At 35.8% G+C, this 23,421-nt stretch overlaps 2 protein-coding genes across 3 annotated transcripts in view; both read right to left on the bottom strand.

The window, feature by feature from the left end:
* Nucleotides 1-23,421, bottom strand: part of LOC140148703 (dystroglycan 1-like) — a 92,556-nt gene that overhangs the window by 29,452 nt on the left and 39,683 nt on the right.
* LOC140148704 (dystroglycan 1-like) lies at nt 1,655-16,847 on the bottom strand. 2 transcript variants are annotated; one of them, XM_072170747.1, is made up of 3 exons: nt 16,590-16,847; nt 9,924-10,798; nt 1,655-8,909 (listed from the first exon to the last, which is right to left on the bottom strand). In XM_072170747.1, the coding sequence occupies exons 2-3, from the start codon at nt 10,278-10,280 to the stop codon at nt 6,816-6,818; spliced, it is 2,451 nt and encodes an 816-aa protein (XP_072026848.1). In that variant the 5' UTR covers nt 10,281-10,798; nt 16,590-16,847; the 3' UTR covers nt 1,655-6,815. The 2 variants fall into 2 exon arrangements, with proteins under 2 accessions (XP_072026848.1, XP_072026847.1); XM_072170746.1 differs by lacking the exon at nt 16,590-16,847 and adding an exon at nt 11,020-11,378.

The following is a 23,421-nucleotide window of genomic DNA, read 5'->3' on the forward strand; positions in this document are numbered from 1 at the left end:
GACAGACGACAGGACATTAAAAGACCCACTTTGATAATATAGCCAGTGTTCGAAATAAGCACTTATCCTCTTGTCCTCTTGTCCAAATATCACTGGGGACAACCATATTGAGATATGTACTTATCCTCTGGACAACCACTATATTTTACCTCTTAAATATGACACATTTTGGGGACAACCAAAATGTTTTGAGGACAAGCAGAATTTATGCTTTAGTTGTCCTCGGGACAACCTCCATATTTTCCTTATTTCGGACACTGAATATAGCCCTACCTCAGGACCTTTTTAAACATGCTATCCCAAGCATGCTATACTCCAAATAACTACTTTAGTAGTTCTATGGATACAACATGGATTTTTTTTTTTGGGATTGCCACGATTAAAAGGCCCTATAGTAGGGCTATATGATACTACCACCACATATCCAAACCAAGAAAGAATTGTTGGAGCAGGGCTACTCAAGCAGGTCCATGTCTTTTAATGGCTGTATTGCTGAGAAAGAAAGCAATAATGTGCCCCACTTGTCTGACTAACATGTATTGAATAGCGAGTGAGTGGCTTGCAGGCCAACCAAGAGATAATACATTTGATGGGAGGGAGGGATGAGGGGTGTTTTCTGTTTCATTCAATCAGATGCTTGCTTACTGGCTTGTTGGCTTCCTACAGGTGATTCCTGTGTCTTTTTTCTACTTGACACATTCATTGAACTTCCGGATAGCTTCGATGCAATTTGAGAAATGTGTTTTCCCCCTCAATGCCTTGATGACATTCTTATTTCAGTATTATGGAACTGTGTCTGTACATGCACAATGTAAAATATGCCTGCATGTACGGAGGGAAGAAATGTGAATGCATCAGAACATAGTAACTGTATGGGTGTTACATCCTTTGAATTCAAATAACACATTGTCAGTTGTGAAGCATATAATTATGGTAGCAGTATTTCACAAAATCGAATGTTCTCAATCTGTTTGACATACGATACGCTGATTACACCGTACGTAACTCAATTAATCATGGTTCTTTTAATGCCAAATTTGAACCTCTTCAAACTGAATAATTTGCCAATAAGGTTAACGAATGCATATGCCTGTTTTAACATGTCTGGTTCACTTAGCACTAAGTACCATCACCTGTCTCAGCACAAGCACATTGTAGAAGTTTCTTCTTTCCTCCTAAAAGTGAAAGAATCTGATCTCAAACACTGATCAAGCTATCATAACAGAAAACACCCACCAGATTAAGTAGATACATGTATATCTTTTAGCTCCCATCAACAAGTGCAATAAAAGATGATAATCACTTACCAATGCTTACCACTGATTTCCAATGCACTACGCTGTAAAGACAACTATCAACTACATAACTATCAATTCAAGCGTGCTGTATGCATTTCTGCCAAAAACCAGGTTAACATGCCAGCCTCATTCTTCCTACATTATTTTTTATATCTTTCCACATCTTCCTACTTTATTTTATTATCCTGTGCCAGTTTTGTGCGAAAGTAAAGCTACGCTTCCAGCATTTTTCGGCTTTTCAGATATATTCATAAAAGCATACATAGTAGGCCTACTTTTCGAAATCAATTAAATCATAACATGTTATTAGGGAGTTAAAAAAAAGTGAAATAAGTAAAGTAGAGGAAATACAAATGTTTGGTTCTCTATTGCAGATTTGCTTTATTCAGTCTCTGTTCCAACCTATTTTTTTCAACCTTTTGTAAACTAATTTTTACCCCAACAGCAAGATAAGAACAAATATTTTATCAAGATTATTATTAAAATTCAGGTATCATCATTCCATTATATATTGTTGATAGTCATTATTTTCTTGCTTGCATTTTAAATCAACTGTTATATAACAACACAAATTTACAAGATACACGAAAAGAGGTATCCTTTTGAAGAAGACAAGACCTTATCGTAGATGAAATTATATATTCTAGTCAAACGAGTCTGTCAACCTAGAAAGAAAATAGTACTACTATTTTATGTACTTCTGAATAAAAGATTACAAACATATATAATATAACATAATAAATATACTTGAGTAATGTAATATATACAATTAATAACTGGAACCAGTCAACGTGTGGAACTATCACCAATAACTTGATATCAAGAAAACTTCAGTGAATTAAAAAGAAGTACCCAACTTTACTTCCATCTTCAAAACTAGACAAAAGTGTTACATACTTTCAATGCATAAAGCTTTAGTGATATCAGAGCCACATAAAATTCCATAATACACAGATTTAGAGTTCCTCTACCAGAAGGCAATTTGTGCCAAAATTCCTCCCCATAATGTGATAGCTGTGATCGCATAAAGGAGATGGATAATCTCAGAACATAATCTATTATTATGCAATATGCCTATTGCATTGTAGGAAGGAATTTCAATACAACTTGACTTCTGGTAGAAAAACCCCTAAAATTGCATATATTCAAAACCATCTAGAATCTTCAAATTGATCATTTACCCAGGTCCACAAATAAATAGCGAAAAGATTGAAATGACTCTAGTCGCTAACTGTATGCACTATGCAGGACGTGAATTCACTTTTTGAGTAATAAATACCCAGAATGCAAAGCAACCAAAACTACATTGTAACTCATTGTCGATGTGCAAATCATCTGTGAGCATGTTCAACCTTAACATATTAAATATGGTGGTATCTAGACCATTCCTATAATTTGTACTTTCCTGCTGTTGATGATGGGGTAAACATTACCTCGCTTCCATTATTTTCTCATCATAAGAAAACCCTACTGTCCTCATTATGTAATATTGATGTTCACTCCATCAACGACAGGAAAGTGCCAATCATAGGAATGGTCTATAGGGATTATATACTGAAATGGTAAAAAAAGTGTCACAAGTGCAATATATTATGGGACATGGGCAAATTATCAATGTAATGCCCAAAGTTCATGAGCTGTAGGAAAGTTTATTGGCTTTTAGTGATAGTTTCTTTGTCTTTCAAATATACCCATTGGTTGCACAGTCCAGTGATTTCAAGTTCAATTAAGTTTGATTCATACTGGTATTCGCGGACACTAATTTGTTGCCGTGACATAATTTGCGAATGATTTATCGTCTGTTAAAATAATTTGATGTATTGAAACTTATCTCCAGGTTCATTTTGCTGGTTCATCTCAAAATTAACAGCATGCCCAATCAGAAACATTTATCGCGAATGAATTTTGGCAGAAGTTAAAAGAAATCCAATTTGAGGTAATTTGCTTAGAGGAAGGTTTTCTTTATGGCAGATATATATAGTACAATTTTGCTCAAGGTTTATCGGAGCGAAAAATTTGTGCCTGCGAATCAAAGTATGAAATGGGCCTTACTCTGTTTTCAGCCTGTCAGCTTTGTTGCTGGTTGTTACTAGTGTTAGGGCAGGGATATTGAAATGAAACGAAATCTGTATACTATTGATTTAAACACATAATGCGATATATAGCCAAATTTCCATTAAAATTTATTTCGATTTCAACTCAAAATCACTGAGCCACCAGGTATATTTGAAAGTTACATATATAGATCTTCAGACTGGAAAGAATATTCAGTTGCAACTTTTATATTTATTTCATAATAAAAACAAAAACAAATATTTATTTTTAACAAAATGTACAAATTCTTAGTAGTTACCATAATACTGGTTCTCTTGAACAAGCAAAGTTGTACATTTTGTTGAATAAAAACAGCACCTTCGTGAGCAGCAAAGTTGTTGATTTTTACATGAATTATCAACAAATTTTAATATCTTGCAAGAACCACAATTGTTAATTCTTATTTTTTGTGGGGAATTTCGGTTTCACAAAACTGTCTTTGATTTTAAACTCTCCCTTACAGCGCCCTGTGTTTTGAATGTTCTCAAAAGCCTCATATTTTTCCCTGAACTCTTAAAAAATTTACTTTCCAAATATATGCACAGCCCACGGCATATCTCCTCAGTTCAAAAACATGTATATTGTAATTACAGAATTGTACACATCTCTATACCCCAAAGTTTCAGGGGTTCAAGATAATTTTGTAGGATAGTAATTTTTAGATGTTTGTATAAAACTATTTTATAAGATTATAGTGCAAGAAAATGTGAATGATTTAAAATCTTGGTCACTTGTTTAATTTATAAGCTCGTACTAATTGGACCTTAATTTCAGTTAATACATGAATATTCTACATAATGTACTTCAACATCCAGATTTTGGACAAATAATATTGAAATACGAGTACTATCTAATACATAAATGTACTGTGGAAATGAAAATATAGAGCTATTTAGAGTTGTTCTTGTATTTATAACTATTTCAGGTATTCAAAAGCTAATTACATTTCGCTTTATTTTGTCTCCGTTCTACAAAAAAATCATTAAATAGATTTCATCAGAACCTCAACAACTATAGTACATAAATATTAGTACATGAAAACACATATAAAACACGTAGCTAAAATTGACTAGAATATACAGTCTAAATTCATACTGTTGATGATGCTTAATTTTGGTACAAAAGAACAAAAGTTCATACAATAAATACTCTAGTACATGTAATTCAAGTTAGACATGGAAGATCTTACTCTCAGCATGAACATGTGATACAACTGGTAATAATTTTGATAGTATGTCCCAATGTCACCTCTTAATGTTGGTGTGGAGCATGATCATTCTGAGATTTGAAATCGTTCAATTTTGGCACTCGAACATTTCAATGAGTTGTTGAAATAGCCCCTTCTTGTTTTGTTCAAAGAGGTTTTTTAACATGACAGTTGACAGATTTCAAGAAGTACATTGTAATCACAGCATCTTATTCGCAAGAATGTTGTCCAAATGCCCACTTGGAAGCAGAGCAAACAAGAAACCCAGGGGAAATATTTTGAACAGGAAGAAATGTTGCTCCCAGCCCCACACAAAATGACAACAGCAACAAAATGACAATAACAACACAAAATAACAACAATACAACTTACATGGGGTTTGGATAAAATGTGAACCCCCCATAATTATGTGCCATGGATTTTCTTTCCCACAAAACACAGCCAAAATGTACGAAAAATTGATCCATTCCAAGTTCAATACCACCATGCAAACACACCTTTATTCTGAGTGACAACACAGATGGATTATGTTTACTACGAAAAACATCCGGGGACTGGGCGAGTAATTATTTCATGTAAAATACAATGGCGTGGGCACTAAACTAACGTGTCACCTAACTTGCTATTGCATAATATTTCTCTACATGACATTTTAACAATATTATTACTCTCATATAAATGTTACCTGTTACAGCATAAGGTACCTAAGTTGCCCAGACTAGTTCCGAGATATAAGTGATTACAATTTGCAAAATATAAAGAAAATTGTAAGAAAATTCACTTGCTTTTTATCATATTTCCTCAATGGAAATCATTTTGGTCTCATTTTAAAGATAACCTTAAATTAATATAAAATCTCCACTTCCAAAATAAGGTACCTTTTGTTGTAACGGGTCACATAATACACATTGACGCTGTAAATAAGATTCCACAGAAATCCACTCCTTTGGTACATTTTTTAAACCTAGACAACAAAAACTTCAAAAACCTCATTTTAGAGTTCCAATTGTCTTACAAAACACCAAAATAACACACACAAAAAAAAAAATCCAGGACAAAATTATATTTTCACTAATAATATAATGAACTGCTATTTTTGTACAAATTTTATGTTTATAAATATTTCAGAAATTGTATCAAAACAAGGACCAAGACAAGATCAGAACTACCAGTAAGTTAGCACATAACTAGGCCGGCCCTATGCTACATTCTAATCTCGTCTAGCCATTTATTTCATGTTATTCAGTAATTTCATTATTTCAAATTCACTTATTTTGATGACTAATAATAACGATGACTAATAAGAGCTGTGAAATTAAATTCATATTTTTTCCACCTAAGCACAAAATTAATTCTTACCTTGCAAATTGTGCATGCTAAAGCTCAAAATTTTGATTATCAGAAATGTACAAATAAAAAAGGCCTATTTCAAAATATCTTCAGAAACATTTAAATTAGATAGTAGATTTCATCAACCTGTTTCCTTTGAAGTTTGAGCCAATTAACAGTAAAATTGCATCACACAAAATCATCTACATGGATGACTGAAAGTGACACGTTTTTGTAACGGTGAAAGCTGACTGATAAAAAATAAATGATCACAATACATTTAATGTATATCATTAAAGTTTCAAGGTATTCATCACTTAAATGTCAGACAGGATTTTACAGTATCAGAGATGACAAAATGATTCGGGTTTAAATTAGCAGTACACAAAATAACGCACTTTCATAATATGCAGGCTTATTTTGAGGAGTTGAATGTCATAACAAACTCTATAATATTCACTTTGAACTAAATTATGCATTAAACACCATGTCATCCTAGATGAAGCAACTCTCTGGTTTCACTGCGCGTGTTATATGATGTTGTCCCTTATGGCAAATAGTAGAGTACGTACATAAATCAAGGTAGTCAGCGATGCATGCTGCGTGTACTGAGGTGCATATACGTAGAAACGAACGCATACAAATAATAACATGTGATTGTCAATAAAGTGGTGGGTGCCTTGGAAGCAGAAGATATGGTTTCTCAAAATCAATCTTATTGAAAAAGTTGTAAAAACACACAGAAACTCCAATTTCTTATCTTAACCCATCAACTCGTCAGTCTGTTTGGGGAGTTCTGTCTCCATTCTCAGTTCTGCGAGTCTTTTTTTTTCATCAAAAAATAATGTATAAGTTAATTGAAGCTACCATGATATTTCCAGGGTGCACTACGGGGGTACATATGCAGGGGGCGCTCTGTACGCGGGTTTCTTTCCCGGTCTTTGATTACGGCTCTCCGGTGTGGAAGTAGCTAAAGGAGGTGGGCGTTTATATGGCGACGAACCCGATATTTCAACCATAGGTACATTTTGCCTGCCGCTATTCTTACTACGTGAATTATTTTTATTGGGGCTGGCATAATCAGGCGGAGATATAGGTGGTTTTTCCTCTCGCATGATAAGTGGCGATGATGAAGTGGGAGGTTTCTCCCCATCCTCACGTTCCTCAGCAAATATAATAGGGATGCCTTTGTTGCTGAAAGTTTTCTGGTCTTCTTGGGCTAACTTATGCTTCCGACTTCTTCGGCAGTGAATGATAACAATAACACATACTATTACTATAATGATGAGAGAAACAATGAGTATTGGTACTATTACAGTCGTTACTATCGACTTACTAGAGCTCTTGCCACTACCTGGTGCTCCTGCAGTTGTCATTATTGGAGTAGTGTCTTTATAAGGTACTTGGTTTGTAGTAGAAGCACACGCTCCTGTTGCGATAGCATTAACGCTGCTAACTTTCAACGGATGAAAAGCATCAATCAATTCTTGCGTTGGTTCGCCATCTGGTCCAACCAATTTGGACATGATGGAATCAATCAATTCTTTGTTACAGCCATCCGTTGGAAGTGTATTGTTGGTCCATGACAAGATCACAGAGCCTTCTTGAATGTCTGTGAATGTGATGGCACTTGCATCTGGATCACCGAAGACAGATGCAATTTTGTTCAAGATTTCTGCTTTTACTGCAGGATTAGTAACAAATTCATTAAAGTCAATATCTAAAACCATTCCCATGGTCACAGGGGGAGGATTCTCACTGAGTTTGGGTGCCGCATTGACAACCAGTTCAAAGACCAAACGTGTTGTCAATCCCATTTTGTCTTGTGCTACAAGAAGATATTCCTGCCTTCCCACATCTTTTTTGAGAGGTAAACCTTCCATAGTTTGCGTTTGCTTATTAAATTGTACCCAGGAGTTGCTTGGTAATTCTGCCCCGTCCGGTGTCATCAACACAAGTCGCAATTTTCTTGTGTTGCCTTCTTCCGCGTCTATAAATGTATGTTTCGGAATCTGGAAGCTGAAGACTTTGAGTGCTGTTGCATCAACGCGTGTTAAGGGCACATTCTGTTTGGGACGCGTGTTTTTCATTGGTGGCTGTGGTGTGGGCTTGATCATTCCTGACGTAGGCATCATAGTTGTTTCTTCGATTGGACCAAATGAGCGAGTGGGTGCAATAGTGACAATCATTGATTGTGTCATCTTTGGAGGCATAACGCTAGGCGACATTTGAGTGGGTACCACACGAGTTGATGGAACAACTAAAGTGGCTGTTGGTCTTGGAGGCATATCTGTCGGAAGTGGTGTTGGTACTGGGGTACCCATTAAGTTTGCTTGTCGTCGAACACGTTTTACTTTTGATTGACCGTTTGTCACATGCCAGCCAATAATGTTATGTCCGAGCTTTGTCGCCATTGATCCATCTTTCGATGACAATTCTAATATAGTCACAACAGGGAATTTACCGGCATCAGTTCCGCAGCCAATTTGCCAGCTCAGTGCGACACCTGGATGCTCTGGTCTTTTCACGTTACCCGGACCAGCTACAAGAACAGATTCACCCAGTAAGCTTTTACTTCCAATAGGCAACAGCCGAAATTGCTCTACGCCAAGCCTCGAATTCTGCGACATTTTTGAAATGGACTCCATGCGATTTTTAGCTCCCAGCTTTCCCCAGTCTGCATCGAGTACTATTGTTGCTGTAACTCCTGGTTCATCATTGCTGCATTTCACGCCTCGAACCGGTCCAATTTGTACTGGCGTGGCAGCAGTAGCACCTGATTGTCCAGTTAAATCCGGAACAACATTCACCGAAAACACATCAGTGGCTTGGGATACAGTACCATTTGTTTCTTTGCCAAATGCAATGATTGTTATGTAGTACTGGTCCATGTCAGATTCTGATGGGATGCCCTCTAGTGTCTGTGTCTCACCAGTATAAAATAGCCAGCTTGGTAGCTGCTCTTTACCCGCTTCTGTTATCTGGAGATAGGAAGGGAAAAAATAGAAAAGAGATTGAAAGTGCACCTGACATTGAACTAGAATACAATTTTTAAACGTCGTCGTGGGAATCAAGGAATAATGCCATTGACGCAGGTTCTAATCGGACATAATGGGAAGTTTCAGCTTGAATGACTCTACACTACCACAAGACCCTCTCTACATGCATACCAAAATAACCACAAATACCGTCACAAACAAACACATATTAAAATTTATGACAAATATCCATAAAAATATTTTCTCTTAACTAAACAATCAACCAATAACCCACATAGCTTTACAAACTTAAAATACTGTAAATCGCTAAATCCCAAACTATTTGCTGTGTAGGTTTTATCAACTACTTTTTCTTTTGATCAGTAAATTTGACAATTACCTCATGTATGCAAAGGGACAAGTGTAATTTGGATTATTAAATAACATCAATTTGATCACGAACTGAACGTTTTGTTTTCAGAGACTTGTCCGAGTGACCTGGCATATGAGATAATGGCCATCTATGCTGACCACAAACAAACACAAATTTCTACCACTACTACACATACCTCAATAATTTAACACAAAATAACAAAAACAAAGTTCTAATAACAAAATTTACATCTAAAAAAATATATCCTACACCAACTTCACTCGAGGATACCATTCTCAGAACTTCACAAACCCTATCATCAACCATTTCCGAAAAGTCTGAAATGTTTGTATAAAACCCACACTACCCTTCCTCATCAGATTAACATCTTAATCCCCTGGACACTACTGGTCATCTAACAGCATTTCTGATTGGTTGATAACTTAAAGTGCTCATTTCAATTGCCAATTATGACTAGGCTTTAAACTATTTATGGCCAAACTTGCATTTGCAGATGGTCTTAATATTAATACCCTCCTTGATAATGGACACAATATTCATTTTGGCCAATCGGCAAGTAGTTCTCATAGGGTTAACATAAAACAAACATGCTAAAGGCATCCTTTTCAGGATGTGATACTCACCTGGTATCTTGAAATATCTCCTCTAAATGCATCTTTAGGAATGGCATACTTGAATACCCTTCCAACAGTTGCTATGGTATCCCCAATACCATCTCCCTGTGATACTGGCTTCCATATTGAATGTTTTGTATTTGTTCTAGTAGATGAGGAGGATGAGGCAGTGTCTTTATTATGTTGTCTTAAATCATCCTCTGGAATGCTATGTAATTCAAACCATGCCCTAACATCAGCAGGCTCATTTGCTTCTACATAACACATAGTCCATGAAAGCATAGTCAGTAGTACAGTCGTAATCGCTAGAACATTAACTGCTATATTCCTATACGAGGAGAGATGTCTACATACAAGCGATGCCATTGTTATATAATTTCCTTGTATTATTCCAAAAACAAGTGTCAGTTGAAAAAAAATATATGTGTTCCAGGCACGAAACAATAAAGGAAACGATAACTATATATCCTTGCTAGTATTCCATGGGATATGTCAATTTTGAAGTAAAGTATAATCCTGACTCCGGTGTTCACACAAATCTACATGTATGATCAGCTATATTTTCACAGCAGGATACAAAATGTACAAGTTGCGATTGTGATTCTACAATTGTTAGTCAAGGGTCGTGTGTTGTAATGACTCCTCACCATCTGGCTTGGTGAGTGAATAAACCCCAATAGATGACTCGCCGTGGATACTGGACTGACTAACTGCCTGCTTGAGTGAGCGAGTGATGAAGTGTTACGCGATATTAATGGTTACATGTACAGTTAGTTAATCCTGTGAATAGAAACAAAAACTTCCGGCTACAATGACAGTGAGCTAGGCAGTGATTACCCAAAGGTGATGCCAAGTACAGGCAAAGCTTCAAGGGTTATCCAATTCTGTAAATACAAACAAAATTATCATCACAATCACATTGTAAACATCCTACTTCCACACCACAACAGCAAAATAAAACAAAGGTTCATTTTTTTTACGAACAAGTACCTCAAAACTGTAGCAATCTGCAAAGCATCATTGTTATGTTGATTCTCATCATTCTCATCTAGAGAAACCTGAACTAAATTTTGATTTTTATAGCATCTACTGTTTCAATACTTACACCACAAAATAAAAACTGGCAAATTTCAGTTCAACACAATCCCAGCAAATACCCAGTTAAATCTTGCACGAATACCATACATTTGTCACCAGGACCAAGTAGAAAAGCAAATTAGCTAGCCCAAGTAGCCAGGGAGGAGGGTAGCAGCTTGCCGATGACCCATTTGATCTTAACTGCTGATAGGTTCAACTCAAAAATACTGTGGTATATACAGCACAACCTCTCCTGGCAAGCCACAGCAGTGAACTGCTTACTAACGACAAGTCTCGCTCACTCACACACATATACAATGTATACACACACACACAATAATTGGGCAGTGCCGATTAGTAATACATGTATAGTGGCAGCCCAGCAAATGGCTTTGAACTTGGAAAAATATCCCAATTGTCTAGGGGCCTGTAAAAGGTACTGCTCTTGTTCAACTTGGAATAAACTCTGCAGATAGGGCTGGTCCTGTTGTATCAAGGAAAAGAGGTTTGCTTACAAACATTTGACCCCATTCCATTAGTTAAATAGATGAAAAGGAAGGGCTAGGGTTGGAACAGATGTATGTGGGTTGGCTGTTGTGGTCCTGCCTCTCTTTTAAAAAAATTGGATGAACTTCATTTTTCACACCACTGTCAATGTTTATTACTCGTTTTTCAAATTACCTGAGTACTGGTTTAATATGTTAAATCAAAATGTAGGTTCCAGAGAGTAAAGTGTGTGATTGCTACCTGTCACTGATGCCCAGCTGATTAGCCAAGATGGAATACTGTCCTCTATAATTGATAGTGGCTACAGCTAATGTTTTGTAATGTATGAATAGAACCATACATGCATAGATATAGAACCTACATTTGTACTCAATGGGGTTTTATTAAAGGGGGTTTACAATTTAACCTTTTAAATGGTGAAGAGTTAAAAACCCAATTTTTCCATCATTGTGTTATTATTTGATTTACTGAATTCACTATTGAACAATTTTTAATGATAATCATTTAATAATATTTTGGCTAATACTATTTCTGTCCCACATTTGAAAATGTTGTGTTGTAAGTGACATGGTGGCACAACATTGACAGTAAATGTGATATTTGCATTGCACATACTCATATGTAAATTTCACAAATATGACACTTCAGTGTTTTTGTGTTTTATTGCATTCAGCTGCGAATATAAAACACCAACGCAGACAGTAGGCATGGAAGGTGACAATAACTATTAGACACACAGTAAAACATTTCTTACACATCCTATCAAATTCATGCACTGAATGCAAAATGGTCTGGATAGGTAACATTCTAGGCCTCAGTCAGGGCTGTAGATATACAATGAATAACAATTTTAAAGCAGACCTTCTTCATGGGTCTCCAACAATAACTGGATGTGGGTGGGATGAGGTGGGGTGGGGGTGGCTGCAGTATTTTATTCTGATTTTTAATGTGGTATGAACCATCCATGCAACTTGCATTTGCTATGCGATGGGGTAGCATTTGGGCCCACAACTTTGTGGCATCACATCACAATATCTTGAAAGCCTACATCAATAATTTTTTTTCTGTTTTAATACACTAAAAATAACAGTATTTCCCCAAATATTTAAGTGACATTAGTCACCCATAAGGGTACATGTATGGCAAGCATTTCTCTTAAATTTACAACTTTCAAAACCGATTGTAATGTATATGACCTACATATGTTGTAGTAGAGACAACATATTGCATTGGTATGGTGTACTGCACATTGTATGAGGCATTTCTTCCAACAAGGACAAAAATGATCTCACAAAAAAGCAAAAATATGGCTTACTAATAACAAGCAATGTGTGCGTCACCTTGACCACAGTGTAACAACAAAAATTTAATATCAGTATCAGTTTCGGCAATCAAATTTCAATTAGACGGCTACATGTACAAACAATATTGCAAACAATAACATTTGAGTTTTAACAATATCACAAAGCGTCAAATACAGTTGGGAGCAAAAACGAGAGCTGCGCATGCATATTGGGTTACCTAGGTTACTCGTTTGTAGAACCAATTTGGAAAATACCCTGCAGTGCTAAATGCTGACTTTTGAAGATTCTAAATTTTCAATTTAAAAAAATACAATCGCCCCTCAGTCTTATATTTTACTTTATTTAACACACCATGGGTGGGCCTATTGAGGTAATCTGTGTCGGAATAAATGGTAGAAGTTGATAACCTGTACAAAGCTGAAAGCAGCTTATCTCACTAGTGTTCACACACAGTACTTTGCCTGAGTTTCCATTCCATTTCATTTCAATGTCACTCCAACACTTTTTATTGGGTATTATTTCTTTTATTTTTTTGCATAATGCATTTGCAAGTTTTGCTTGCTAATGCTAGCTCAGTGGTTATTCACTGAAGTGTTGGTAAAGTGGTATGGATAAACATCATAGGTAAGGTGTTGGTGTTGCAATTATGAATGCCGGAGTATAATTTATATGACTGATCTGTGTTAGGTGTTTGTGAATTTGTTAGCATGGTGCAATACTGATATCCTATCTATAGGCCTAGGCCTAATGAATAACCATAGTCAGTGATAGCGGTTCTTGAGATCATGCTAGTGCTGTAGTCAGGGATCGATATAATGGGATAGGCATCGTAGTATTACGTAACACACCGAAAGATGTAGTTTAACTCTAGACAATAGGCGCCATATTGTAGGAGGGTTAGAGTTCATAGAGGAAACGTTAAAGGTTAGTAGATTAGGTCACCCAGGCACATCACTAATGTGTTTCACGAGTTGTAATACCGACAGGTAAAAACATTGATTTTGTAAAATTCTCCCGATTTTTTAAAATTACTAAATAAGGTTAGTACTTCAAACCATTCTTTGATGAATCTATGCAATATGACGGTATTAAATTTTTGAAACATCTAAGAATCAATCTTAAACATCTTCATGATATTCATTTTTTTTGCGCATGGTCAAAGCATGCTCTTGCGCTATCCACAGACTAGCCGGTGGAAACTTCAAAGCAACGATCATGCGTTAATATTTACAAAATGGCGAATGATGTAGTTTAAGTCGAACAATAGCGTGACCGGCGTGACGTAGTTTTTTGGCATTGTTCCTATATGCACTTTCACCCTCCTGCTGTAGTGTATAGCCCTAAATCATTGGATGATGACATAGACACATGCATAAATTGATGTTTGTAGGCTAACATATCTGCATCCCTGTATAAACATTGCATCAAAGCATTGCATTATGTACTGTATTGCATTACCCATTATATTGAAGGCAAACCCAACCACAGATCCATAACCAAAATAATTATTGGAACTTCTAAAGCCAAGATGCACTCCCATGAACCCATTGAGCACTGTGTAAATAAAAAGAACCACATTCTAATCAAAAGAACACCTTTGTAATCCTCCTCATCTTTCACAGATAAATGTCAATTATTCCACCATTCTTCCTCATTCAAAAGTGTGTTGTTTGCTCCCCACAGGTGTAGAGCACTTCACACCTTGTTCACTGTCCCCAATGGCTACACCTTTAGCTAATTGCCATGTGCTCATTATCAACAAATGATGGGTTGCTTATCAACAGAACTATCAAAACAACACAGTGAATCAATACTAGGCATGTTTGCACTCATTTCCTTGTATTTTTCAAACCAAAAAAGCTATATTCCATTAAAATGTTAATTTACTATTTTTTTACTTTTTTTTTTTTACAAAAAACAACATAAAATGTTGTCTGCATTTGACAATTTTAGTGAGGGGTTAAAACTCATCGAAACAGAAACGAGGCCTAGACCCTATCATATGCGATGAAGAGCAAATCCATTAATTATACCTACGGCTAGGTCAACTGTAGGTGGAGAACTCTTGAATGTTAATTAAGTGCCTGTTAATTAGAATTGGCTAACCTTTTCCCTACAGCAAAGACCTTCCGCTACTATACAATTCGCTCGCTTGTGGCAACGGCGCGTTCTCAAGCCGCCAAAAGTTGGAGTACAAACGGTAGTACTTGAGGCAGTATTGCATTCAGACTAAATACACTAACAGAAATCTGTACAAATATATGAATGAAAACTATGTGAACCTTGACCTTAATTGAACTGTTGATTTAAGTAAACTCACATACCTCACATACAAGGACTATTAAATGTTGACTGTTGTCCCCATTTTTTTTTATCACAGAATGTTTTTCAACTTGACATTGCTGATTTATGAGGTGGGTCAGGTAGCTAAATTATTTATAAATTCATCATTATTCACTTTCTCACACTAGTCACCATGGTCACAGAAGTGCTTTGAAAAGCTCTTGACTTTCATCCAGGATCCTGTTTTAGAAGCAAAGGCAAGTTTGCTAATGAACCACTGAGTTTTTCCTTTTCCGCTTTAGAGACAAGGGCAGGCAGGAGCTTAATAGAAACCATAGATTTGTTTGTCTTTTTTGCAAGACACACCTTTCATGTCACGGTTATAGCTATAATTGCTTGCCAAAGATGCTCAGTAGGCTTTAAAATTAAATGATTCCATATATTCATAGGCCTACATTTTATACGCCCATGTTTAATGCATATTAACATTGTGCAGAATAAAATGTGACAGGTGGAGTGTAATTAAAATATAATCCATGTCTGACATTATCCATACTACCTAGTTTGTAGGCCAATATCAGGTATACCAAATTTCCACGTAAAATGTGACTCAACACCAGCGACACAATCAGATAAACACATTTTCACAGGTTTTTTCAAAAGTTCATAGGCCAATTAGTCTATAGGGGGGGCCTAAACGGTTCCTATCAGATGGTGTTCATGGCATTGCTTCTACTCATCCATCACTCTTATTCCCATATTTCATAGAAGTCCCGGTAATATATATAATCCGGTTCTTGCATTTCTGATTTCATTTAGCACGTTAATATGCAAATGTCTGACACAATATGCGTAGAGTTACTTCATGGCTTTATTTCCAATAAGCAGCGCACATTGAGAGCTGAGTGCAATACATCCATCCATACTGTCAACCTTCTCATATCACGCTTATAAACACATGATGGATAGCTTAATTTAAAAATCATTCAAAAATGAGGGTAAAAATTACCGTTGCCATGACGATTCAAGCAATAACAACTAAATATCACCTACATACAATCCACCTACACACACTTGTCACAGAATCGAGACTATTATTCACAACCTCCAATTTACCCCTCTCCAAACGTGGGCACTTTCCACAATATATTGTGAAAAACTGGTAATCTGAGAGATTGTGTTGAACTGCCTTAGAACTTCAAATTTAACTGTTAAGTATTTGAACAAGCAAAATGTTGACCAAGAATTGCCTGTATTATTCGAAATCGTACAACATACAAATTGTCACGACTACCTCTATCTTGTTATTTGATCTTTCGTGCCTACTTATCAAATACTTCCAAAACAAAATTTATGAATCAATAAAGAAATTTACTTACAATTTGTTCCCCATATATTACCATAATTACACGTTTGTTAAATAAGCTTAACACAGTAACATGACTTATGCACTTGGCACGATACTATGTAGCCTATTCAATACAACACACATTGAAATACTTACATATTTTCATGTCTGTTACTATACAGACAACAACATGTTTTCCACTCATACAAAAAATACAGGTCAGATAGGTTGCAATTTCCACTTTTATGAAGTTCACCAACAATATCACAGTGCATTTTGATTAGGAATCAACCATTACATGACCCTGTCTATATAAAACCATCCACCATGAAAATATAGAGCAGGCGACAAAACCCACAACAGTCTATACCGTTCTGAGTTTAGAGAGCACGAAATAGAGCTGTGATTCCAGAGAGTTAACGATGCGCATTTCAGCAATTTCTTCCACATGCCTAAGCAAGCAGTAAAGTGCATCGAAAGCCCTCAAGGCAACGAGCCGAATCCGTAGGAAGTGACAGCGACTTTAGAGACATGTAAGATTCGCACCTAGCAATATAAGCTTCATCACACGCAATTGGCTCCGCTAGCCCTTTCGAAAATGTGAATTGGACACATTAATGACATACTGGGATCTACTTGGAAAATGTCAATGCCACGCAACAAATTTGTTGCTAACAATCTATTGCTTGAATACTTGCTTCTATCTTGCAGGAATATCAGTAATTGTCACTTTCTTTTTGTATTCACGTTCAAGTTCATTCATTTCGCTGAGAATTTTGAGTGCCTCATAGGGAAACAAAAAAGTGTATCTATTGATATAATATATGATGGAGGTTTTAATGGATTGATGGCACTGATGTTGTTTACCCCATTCCATCAGTGCTAACGCTCTCTCTACATCTCTAAAAAATTTACAATTTTATCAATAACTGAACCACCAAAGGTGAAAAAACATACTTGGTCTGAATCATAGAGCTGTATATCTTTGCTATTTGAATAAACTGACATTTAAAAAGGAATTTCATCTAATAATTATGTTGACTTACAGTACATGTATATGTATGGTAAATCACAAGGCGCCTGGAAAGCATTAATACAAGTATCTCTCGGTCTGCCTATTAGTTGCAATTACTCTAATAGGGAATTTATAGTAATTGTATGAAGATTTTTATAAACTTATTCATCATTGAGACAAATTGATATTGATCAGAGTGAAGTGATAAAGTAGTTCCAATATCGTCATTTTCTGGTACAAACCTGTCAACTTTTAATAGTTTCAAAGCAGTATTGATCTCATCAGATTTGTTAAGCATTGCAACCTTCTTGTATCTACTGTATAAGAGGTAATTTTCGCGTACAATTACTTTCGTGATTCGGAGTGAGAGAGATATTTGTTATTTTTTTGGTTCCCCAATCCTGCCCAATACTCCCTATACATTATTACATATTTTCTTGAGGTGTTACCTACATGGTTGGAACTCAATTTACGTAATTCCCGAAAATAAAACCCTCGCGGAAGTAAAACCCTCGTGAAAATTACTGCAGTAATTAATTAACAGAGCTCTAGCATTGAGGCACGAGGCAAAATCACATCAAAGAGAAATCTTGTTTTTATAGCGGCACTGTTTTCACATAAGAAAATCATAAGCAAGTCATCAGACAAGATACAGGAAGCGGCAATGCAAATTTGGAATGCTTGAGAAAAAGCCATCATAAAGCCCGAGACTTCTCCACCACCAACAAGGATGTCATCATCATCAACATCACCATCTGTGATCACTAGAGAAAGAAAAGAAGATGAAATCTCTCTCCCCCATCTTGAGTTCAAACTATCAATCTTATAACTGCCAATACCAGCAGTTCTATTTTTACACCAGGAATAAATGCATTTCACAGGCTTTATACAAAGTCTCTGACACCACTCGCTAATGTGCTGGGTTGAATTGCATTTTAGTTCTTTCTCGAGTACCAGAAATTCTGAAAGATTGGCTAGATAGAACACGTCTGTATGAAAACATGCACACGCATATCAGAACTAGGGATGTTTTCCAGTTCAAAGCACCTAATCACAAAATCCTGTTTGTTTTGAACGCTTTTGGCATCGCATCAAGAGATGCCGCATTTGCGGGAACTTTATATGTTTCCTGCAATGCACGATTTGTGTTCTGCTATAATGTTTTGAGTTAAGTCATATTCCTTACTAAATTTTCTCTCTTTAACATGTTTAAGATGCCTGTAGTGGCCTAGATTATGACTTATAAACTGCAGTTCTTGACCAAATCCTTAAGAAGATCTATAGGTTAAGTCAAGCCTCGAGTGTTTTTCACATTTAGTTAAAAATCACATGATGTAGTGATTGCATTGAATACTACCTAGAAGTAGTACTAGTAGCTAATAGACTGGTAGGTTGTTGGTAGATCAATCCAGATTCCAGGGAAAGGACAGTGATACACTGCCTCTAAAATAAAACAGCTGTGCATGATGCTGCACTTATAACAATACCTTTTGTTTCAAAGCAATGGAGTGATAAAAGCCGACTCTCTCCTATCAAAGATGAAACAATTCAACAATACACTATGCATTTATATTTCCACACATGTTCAAGTCAAAATTGGAACAAACTGATCAATTAAATGGAAGCCAATGTCCTATGAAAATCATGTAGGCAGATGTATTATTGTATCGTTTCCATGGCAACTTGTTTATTTCACCTACTCCATTCTATCTAGAGAATGACAACCCACACTAAAGCTCAATGGACTGCATCCCTTTAATATCCATTTCATAATAATTCAAGGATTCCAAATTGACTAGTTAAAATCATGGTAATATTTTTGTCATTTATCAAATTGGGAAGTATAAATCATGGTCATAGCTTACGTAGTTGAAATCAAACAATAATATTCAGCCCACGTCAAATCCAACAGAATAGAAATTTATTTTTCAAACTAAATCACAACACAATATGTTAAGTCAATATTTATAGGTAACTCAAAGAATAAACTTTAAAGGCAATTAGTACATACCGTCCATAGAACGAATTTGAATAATTGCAGGCCTACACTTTATTCAGTTGTATCTTATCTGTTATAAATTTTTCAATTTCAGTTGCGGCCTAACTACTGACGACTGAAAGCACACTAATGTGGGAGTAAACTATGTATTGGCAGGCACCAGCTATGTATGTAGGCACTCGAGATTGGAATTCCATTCATGAAGTTCGTCATGATCGTTCAAATAAACCCACAGCTTTTATTGACTGAAGTTGAAACTTAATTGCAACTGTTTCCAATTTGAAGCACAAACAAACGTCCGTCCACGCACAGCCTCGCAGGAATGCATCTTTCACTACCACACACACACATACACATACAAAATGGACACACAAACAAAATAAAAACCGCTTCAGGACTTGAACTTGAAGCCAGAACTACTCAATCCCAATTGCTCTTTTCAGCTGACATTTGGAGAAAGCCGATCATTTTAATCAACTAAAATCTCTACAATCCTAATTCTTCAAATAGACGTTGCGGTCTAGCCCATAGACGTGGGCTGTGTGGCAAGTGAAACATCATAGTAGTAGACATTTTAATTTCTAAATAGAGCGCTTAACAAACATATTTTCCAAGTGAAGCTAACCCAAGAACATTAACACTATAAATGAATGAGTCGGTTTGACAGCCCACATTTCCCATTGTAAAATGTCCATTTTATATTAAAGGAGTATTTTGTGATCCTAGCATCCTCTTTTTATGACATTTTTCAGTACATGTCCACGAAAAAAGCTTATTTCCAAAATTTCAGTTGATTCCGATATTGCGTTTGCGAGTTATGCATGATTATGTGTATTACACTGCTCCATAGACAACACGTAATTTCGTTCTGGTGCACCAGAACGAAATTCAAATTTCACGATATCTTTGCTAAACGAATTAATCTGCAAGAAATATTTTGTACATAAACATTATGTAGCCAGAGGTTTCCAGTGATATAAAAATCTCAACTTTTTTTGAGAAAAGTGGGGGATGAGGCTGTGGATCACGAAATGCCCTTTTAAGTAGGACATTTCATTTTTATTTTATTACATGTATGCGCACTTCAACAGTTTAGTTTATTAGTTACAGATAAACACCATTTTTCCAGAATACAATACTTGATTTCACTGTGTAGGCTCATAAAGACTTACTTAACCTGTGAAGCTTGACCTAGCAAACACAGCTTTGACAGACACTAAGAATTTCCTTTAAAAATGACAAATGGGGCAAATCAAATCCAAATAAATCAGTCAGATCCTTTGTATTTAACCAGTCAGTGTAATTGGAATTAGGCTGCATAGACATTTGTTGTTATTTACCAGTTTCCCGTCATACGTCCAATCTTGACCTGAGAAGATACAGGCTTAGACTAACTAATCTCGTACTGTTACATTTATCTTGCTTGAATTATAATAAACCATATTTTGTACTAGCTGCATTTATTTGCTGTTGTTAATTTTTATTTCGCAGATTTTTGACCGTTGCTGGTTACCAAGCAAACTATATAGCTTCCTCTTTGCATCAGAATGAACAACTGAAAAATGAAATATTTACAATAAATAATCCTGCAAAATTAAGCCAACTTAATCCAAATTTCTTGTTGACATTAAATAAAATCTAATATATTTGTGGTCAGGTGTTGCCAGCAACTCATAATCTGAAATAATAAAATGAACCCACTCGCTTGACTGAAATACATAACTGCAACCAACCACTAATGAATACAAAAACCAAGCGTGCATGGATACCAGAATATCATAAATGGGATAACCACAAAAATTACGAGCTTGTTTTTGTGTTGTTCCCACAAAACTTTTTGAGTTATTCTGTTTTTGTTTCCTGTTTTTATTATACCAAGATCTATGTTAGCAAGAATTTAACGAGCAAAACAAAAGGCCCGGCACTGAATTTTTGCCCTGGAGTCATATGAATAGTCGAGTAATCATGGTTATTGATGATGGCACATTGCATCTTATGATGGATGCGTGATGTTTGCTGTATCTTGCAAAGCTCCAGCGGCCATTTTGAAAAGAGACATCAGTTCATGAACTACCAGCACATTTCAAAACACTAATTGCATTTTATTCTTTAATGTTTGGTGGCAACATCTCACATGTATCTAAAATAATGATGATCCCCACAGCCAAAGTTCACTTGGCAGTGTTCCATGCATATCATTGAACTAGGAAAATCTAGTATGCACATTGTAATACTTGACTGAACTAAGTCCTCAAGTATGAGGGCACACATTGTGTCGGCTTGTATACAAATTCTAGCTTGGAATGCCCTGGATACATGTTGAACATTATTTGTCAATTCTATGGAAATTGAGTTGAACTATTTTGACATTGCAAAAACTGTAAATATTCTGCAGACAATATACTTTGTCAGCTATGCAATGTTACTGGGTCACAAGAGATCCTGACTAGGTGACATTTTCAACTTTGAACATAAAATGTTGTTTCATATTATTCTAAAATTCATGATGGAAGTAAGTTCATATTTGGTTTGTTTTCGCCAGCGTTAGCTGGCTATGATCTAATTCGGAGATCGTCTTTGTTTGCTAAAGAGATTACGGGGTACTAGCATTGGTTTGAATTACTTTGCGGAACTTTTTATGGTGAAAATATATAATAGACCTGTTATTGGATTTGTAAGAAAAAGAAAGTATGTTTTGCCGTTTCAACGAATGAAAACGAGTGAGAATTTCAAAAGTTATGGTTTGAAGGAAATATGACATTAAAAGTTCATGCCAGGCCTATAATAGTTTCCACAGCATATCAACGAAAGAAAATTATAGAATCCTTGTTATCAGGCGTTCTTAGATTTACATTAGCAGACCTCCTGGAGATCAGCACAGCATGAGATGTGAGTGTATTGATAACATGATTAAAACCTTTATGGACGTAAAAGTCAAAGTAAAAATATCCTATATCCTGTATCGTTTTATGGATAAAATGACTCAAAATGTCATTTATGAAATAATTTATCTTAAACATCAGTTTTGTCTTTTCAACGGGAAAAATTCGATGCAATTTCAGGGCCTATTTTTGATATGGGTATAATTTATATACATGTAGGCCTATTTTAATTGAACAATATCAGTCTTTATACATTTTATAATGTGCTATATTACGTATAAATTGCGAATTAATATAAAATTAATGTGCATGTATAAGGCAAGTAGGATGGCAGTTTTTAGCCAATTAACTAAAAACTGCATTTCTTTATATTAATAATGAGCTAAGGGTAGCCTAAAAGGCAGAAAAGACAAAAAGACAGAACAATTTGGAGTAATTAATTGACAGGAAGTTATAGGAGTTGTTTGGTTTGCTGTTTCTGTGTGCATGTTCTCATCATTGATGGTTTGGTGGACTGTCATGAAACATGATGGATCATAAAAAGAGTGATCCTAAAAATGCCACCACCCAAACTTATTACAAGGCATCTTCTGCATTGAAGCTGGCTTTCCCTTTAAAGGGAATTTTTTTATGGTAGTAGTTTCAAATTTCCTAGTTCATTTATGGTGAATAATGTTGTACTTGTGACAGAAGGCAGAAAATGTGTCTATGACTTGTCAGGGGATGGTCAGGTAACTTAAATAATATGGTTACAAACTTATTAATTAATTAAATAGATTATTTAAATTAATAGATCAAGCAATTGGATCAAATGACCAATCCAATGACCAACATTTGCCTCACTCAAAAGATCCTGACCCCTTTCAAAGATTCCCATTTCTGTCCAAAGATGACATTCACCAAAGCTAGCCTTCAACTTGATGAAGCCAGCACTTACCTTCAGGCTTCTTTGCCCTATAAAATGCTAGGAGGTTTGGTAACAAGAGGGTGGAAAACATCTTCCTTATCTAAACACAAAGGTCACACTTCCATCATCAGCGACTTCTTGCATATTTCCATTGAACCAAGAGCAAAGCCGATTGCACATATCTG

This window comes from Amphiura filiformis, chromosome 3 (genome assembly GCF_039555335.1).
Source record: "Amphiura filiformis chromosome 3, Afil_fr2py, whole genome shotgun sequence".
Classification (NCBI taxonomy): Eukaryota; Metazoa; Echinodermata; class Ophiuroidea; order Amphilepidida; family Amphiuridae; genus Amphiura; species Amphiura filiformis.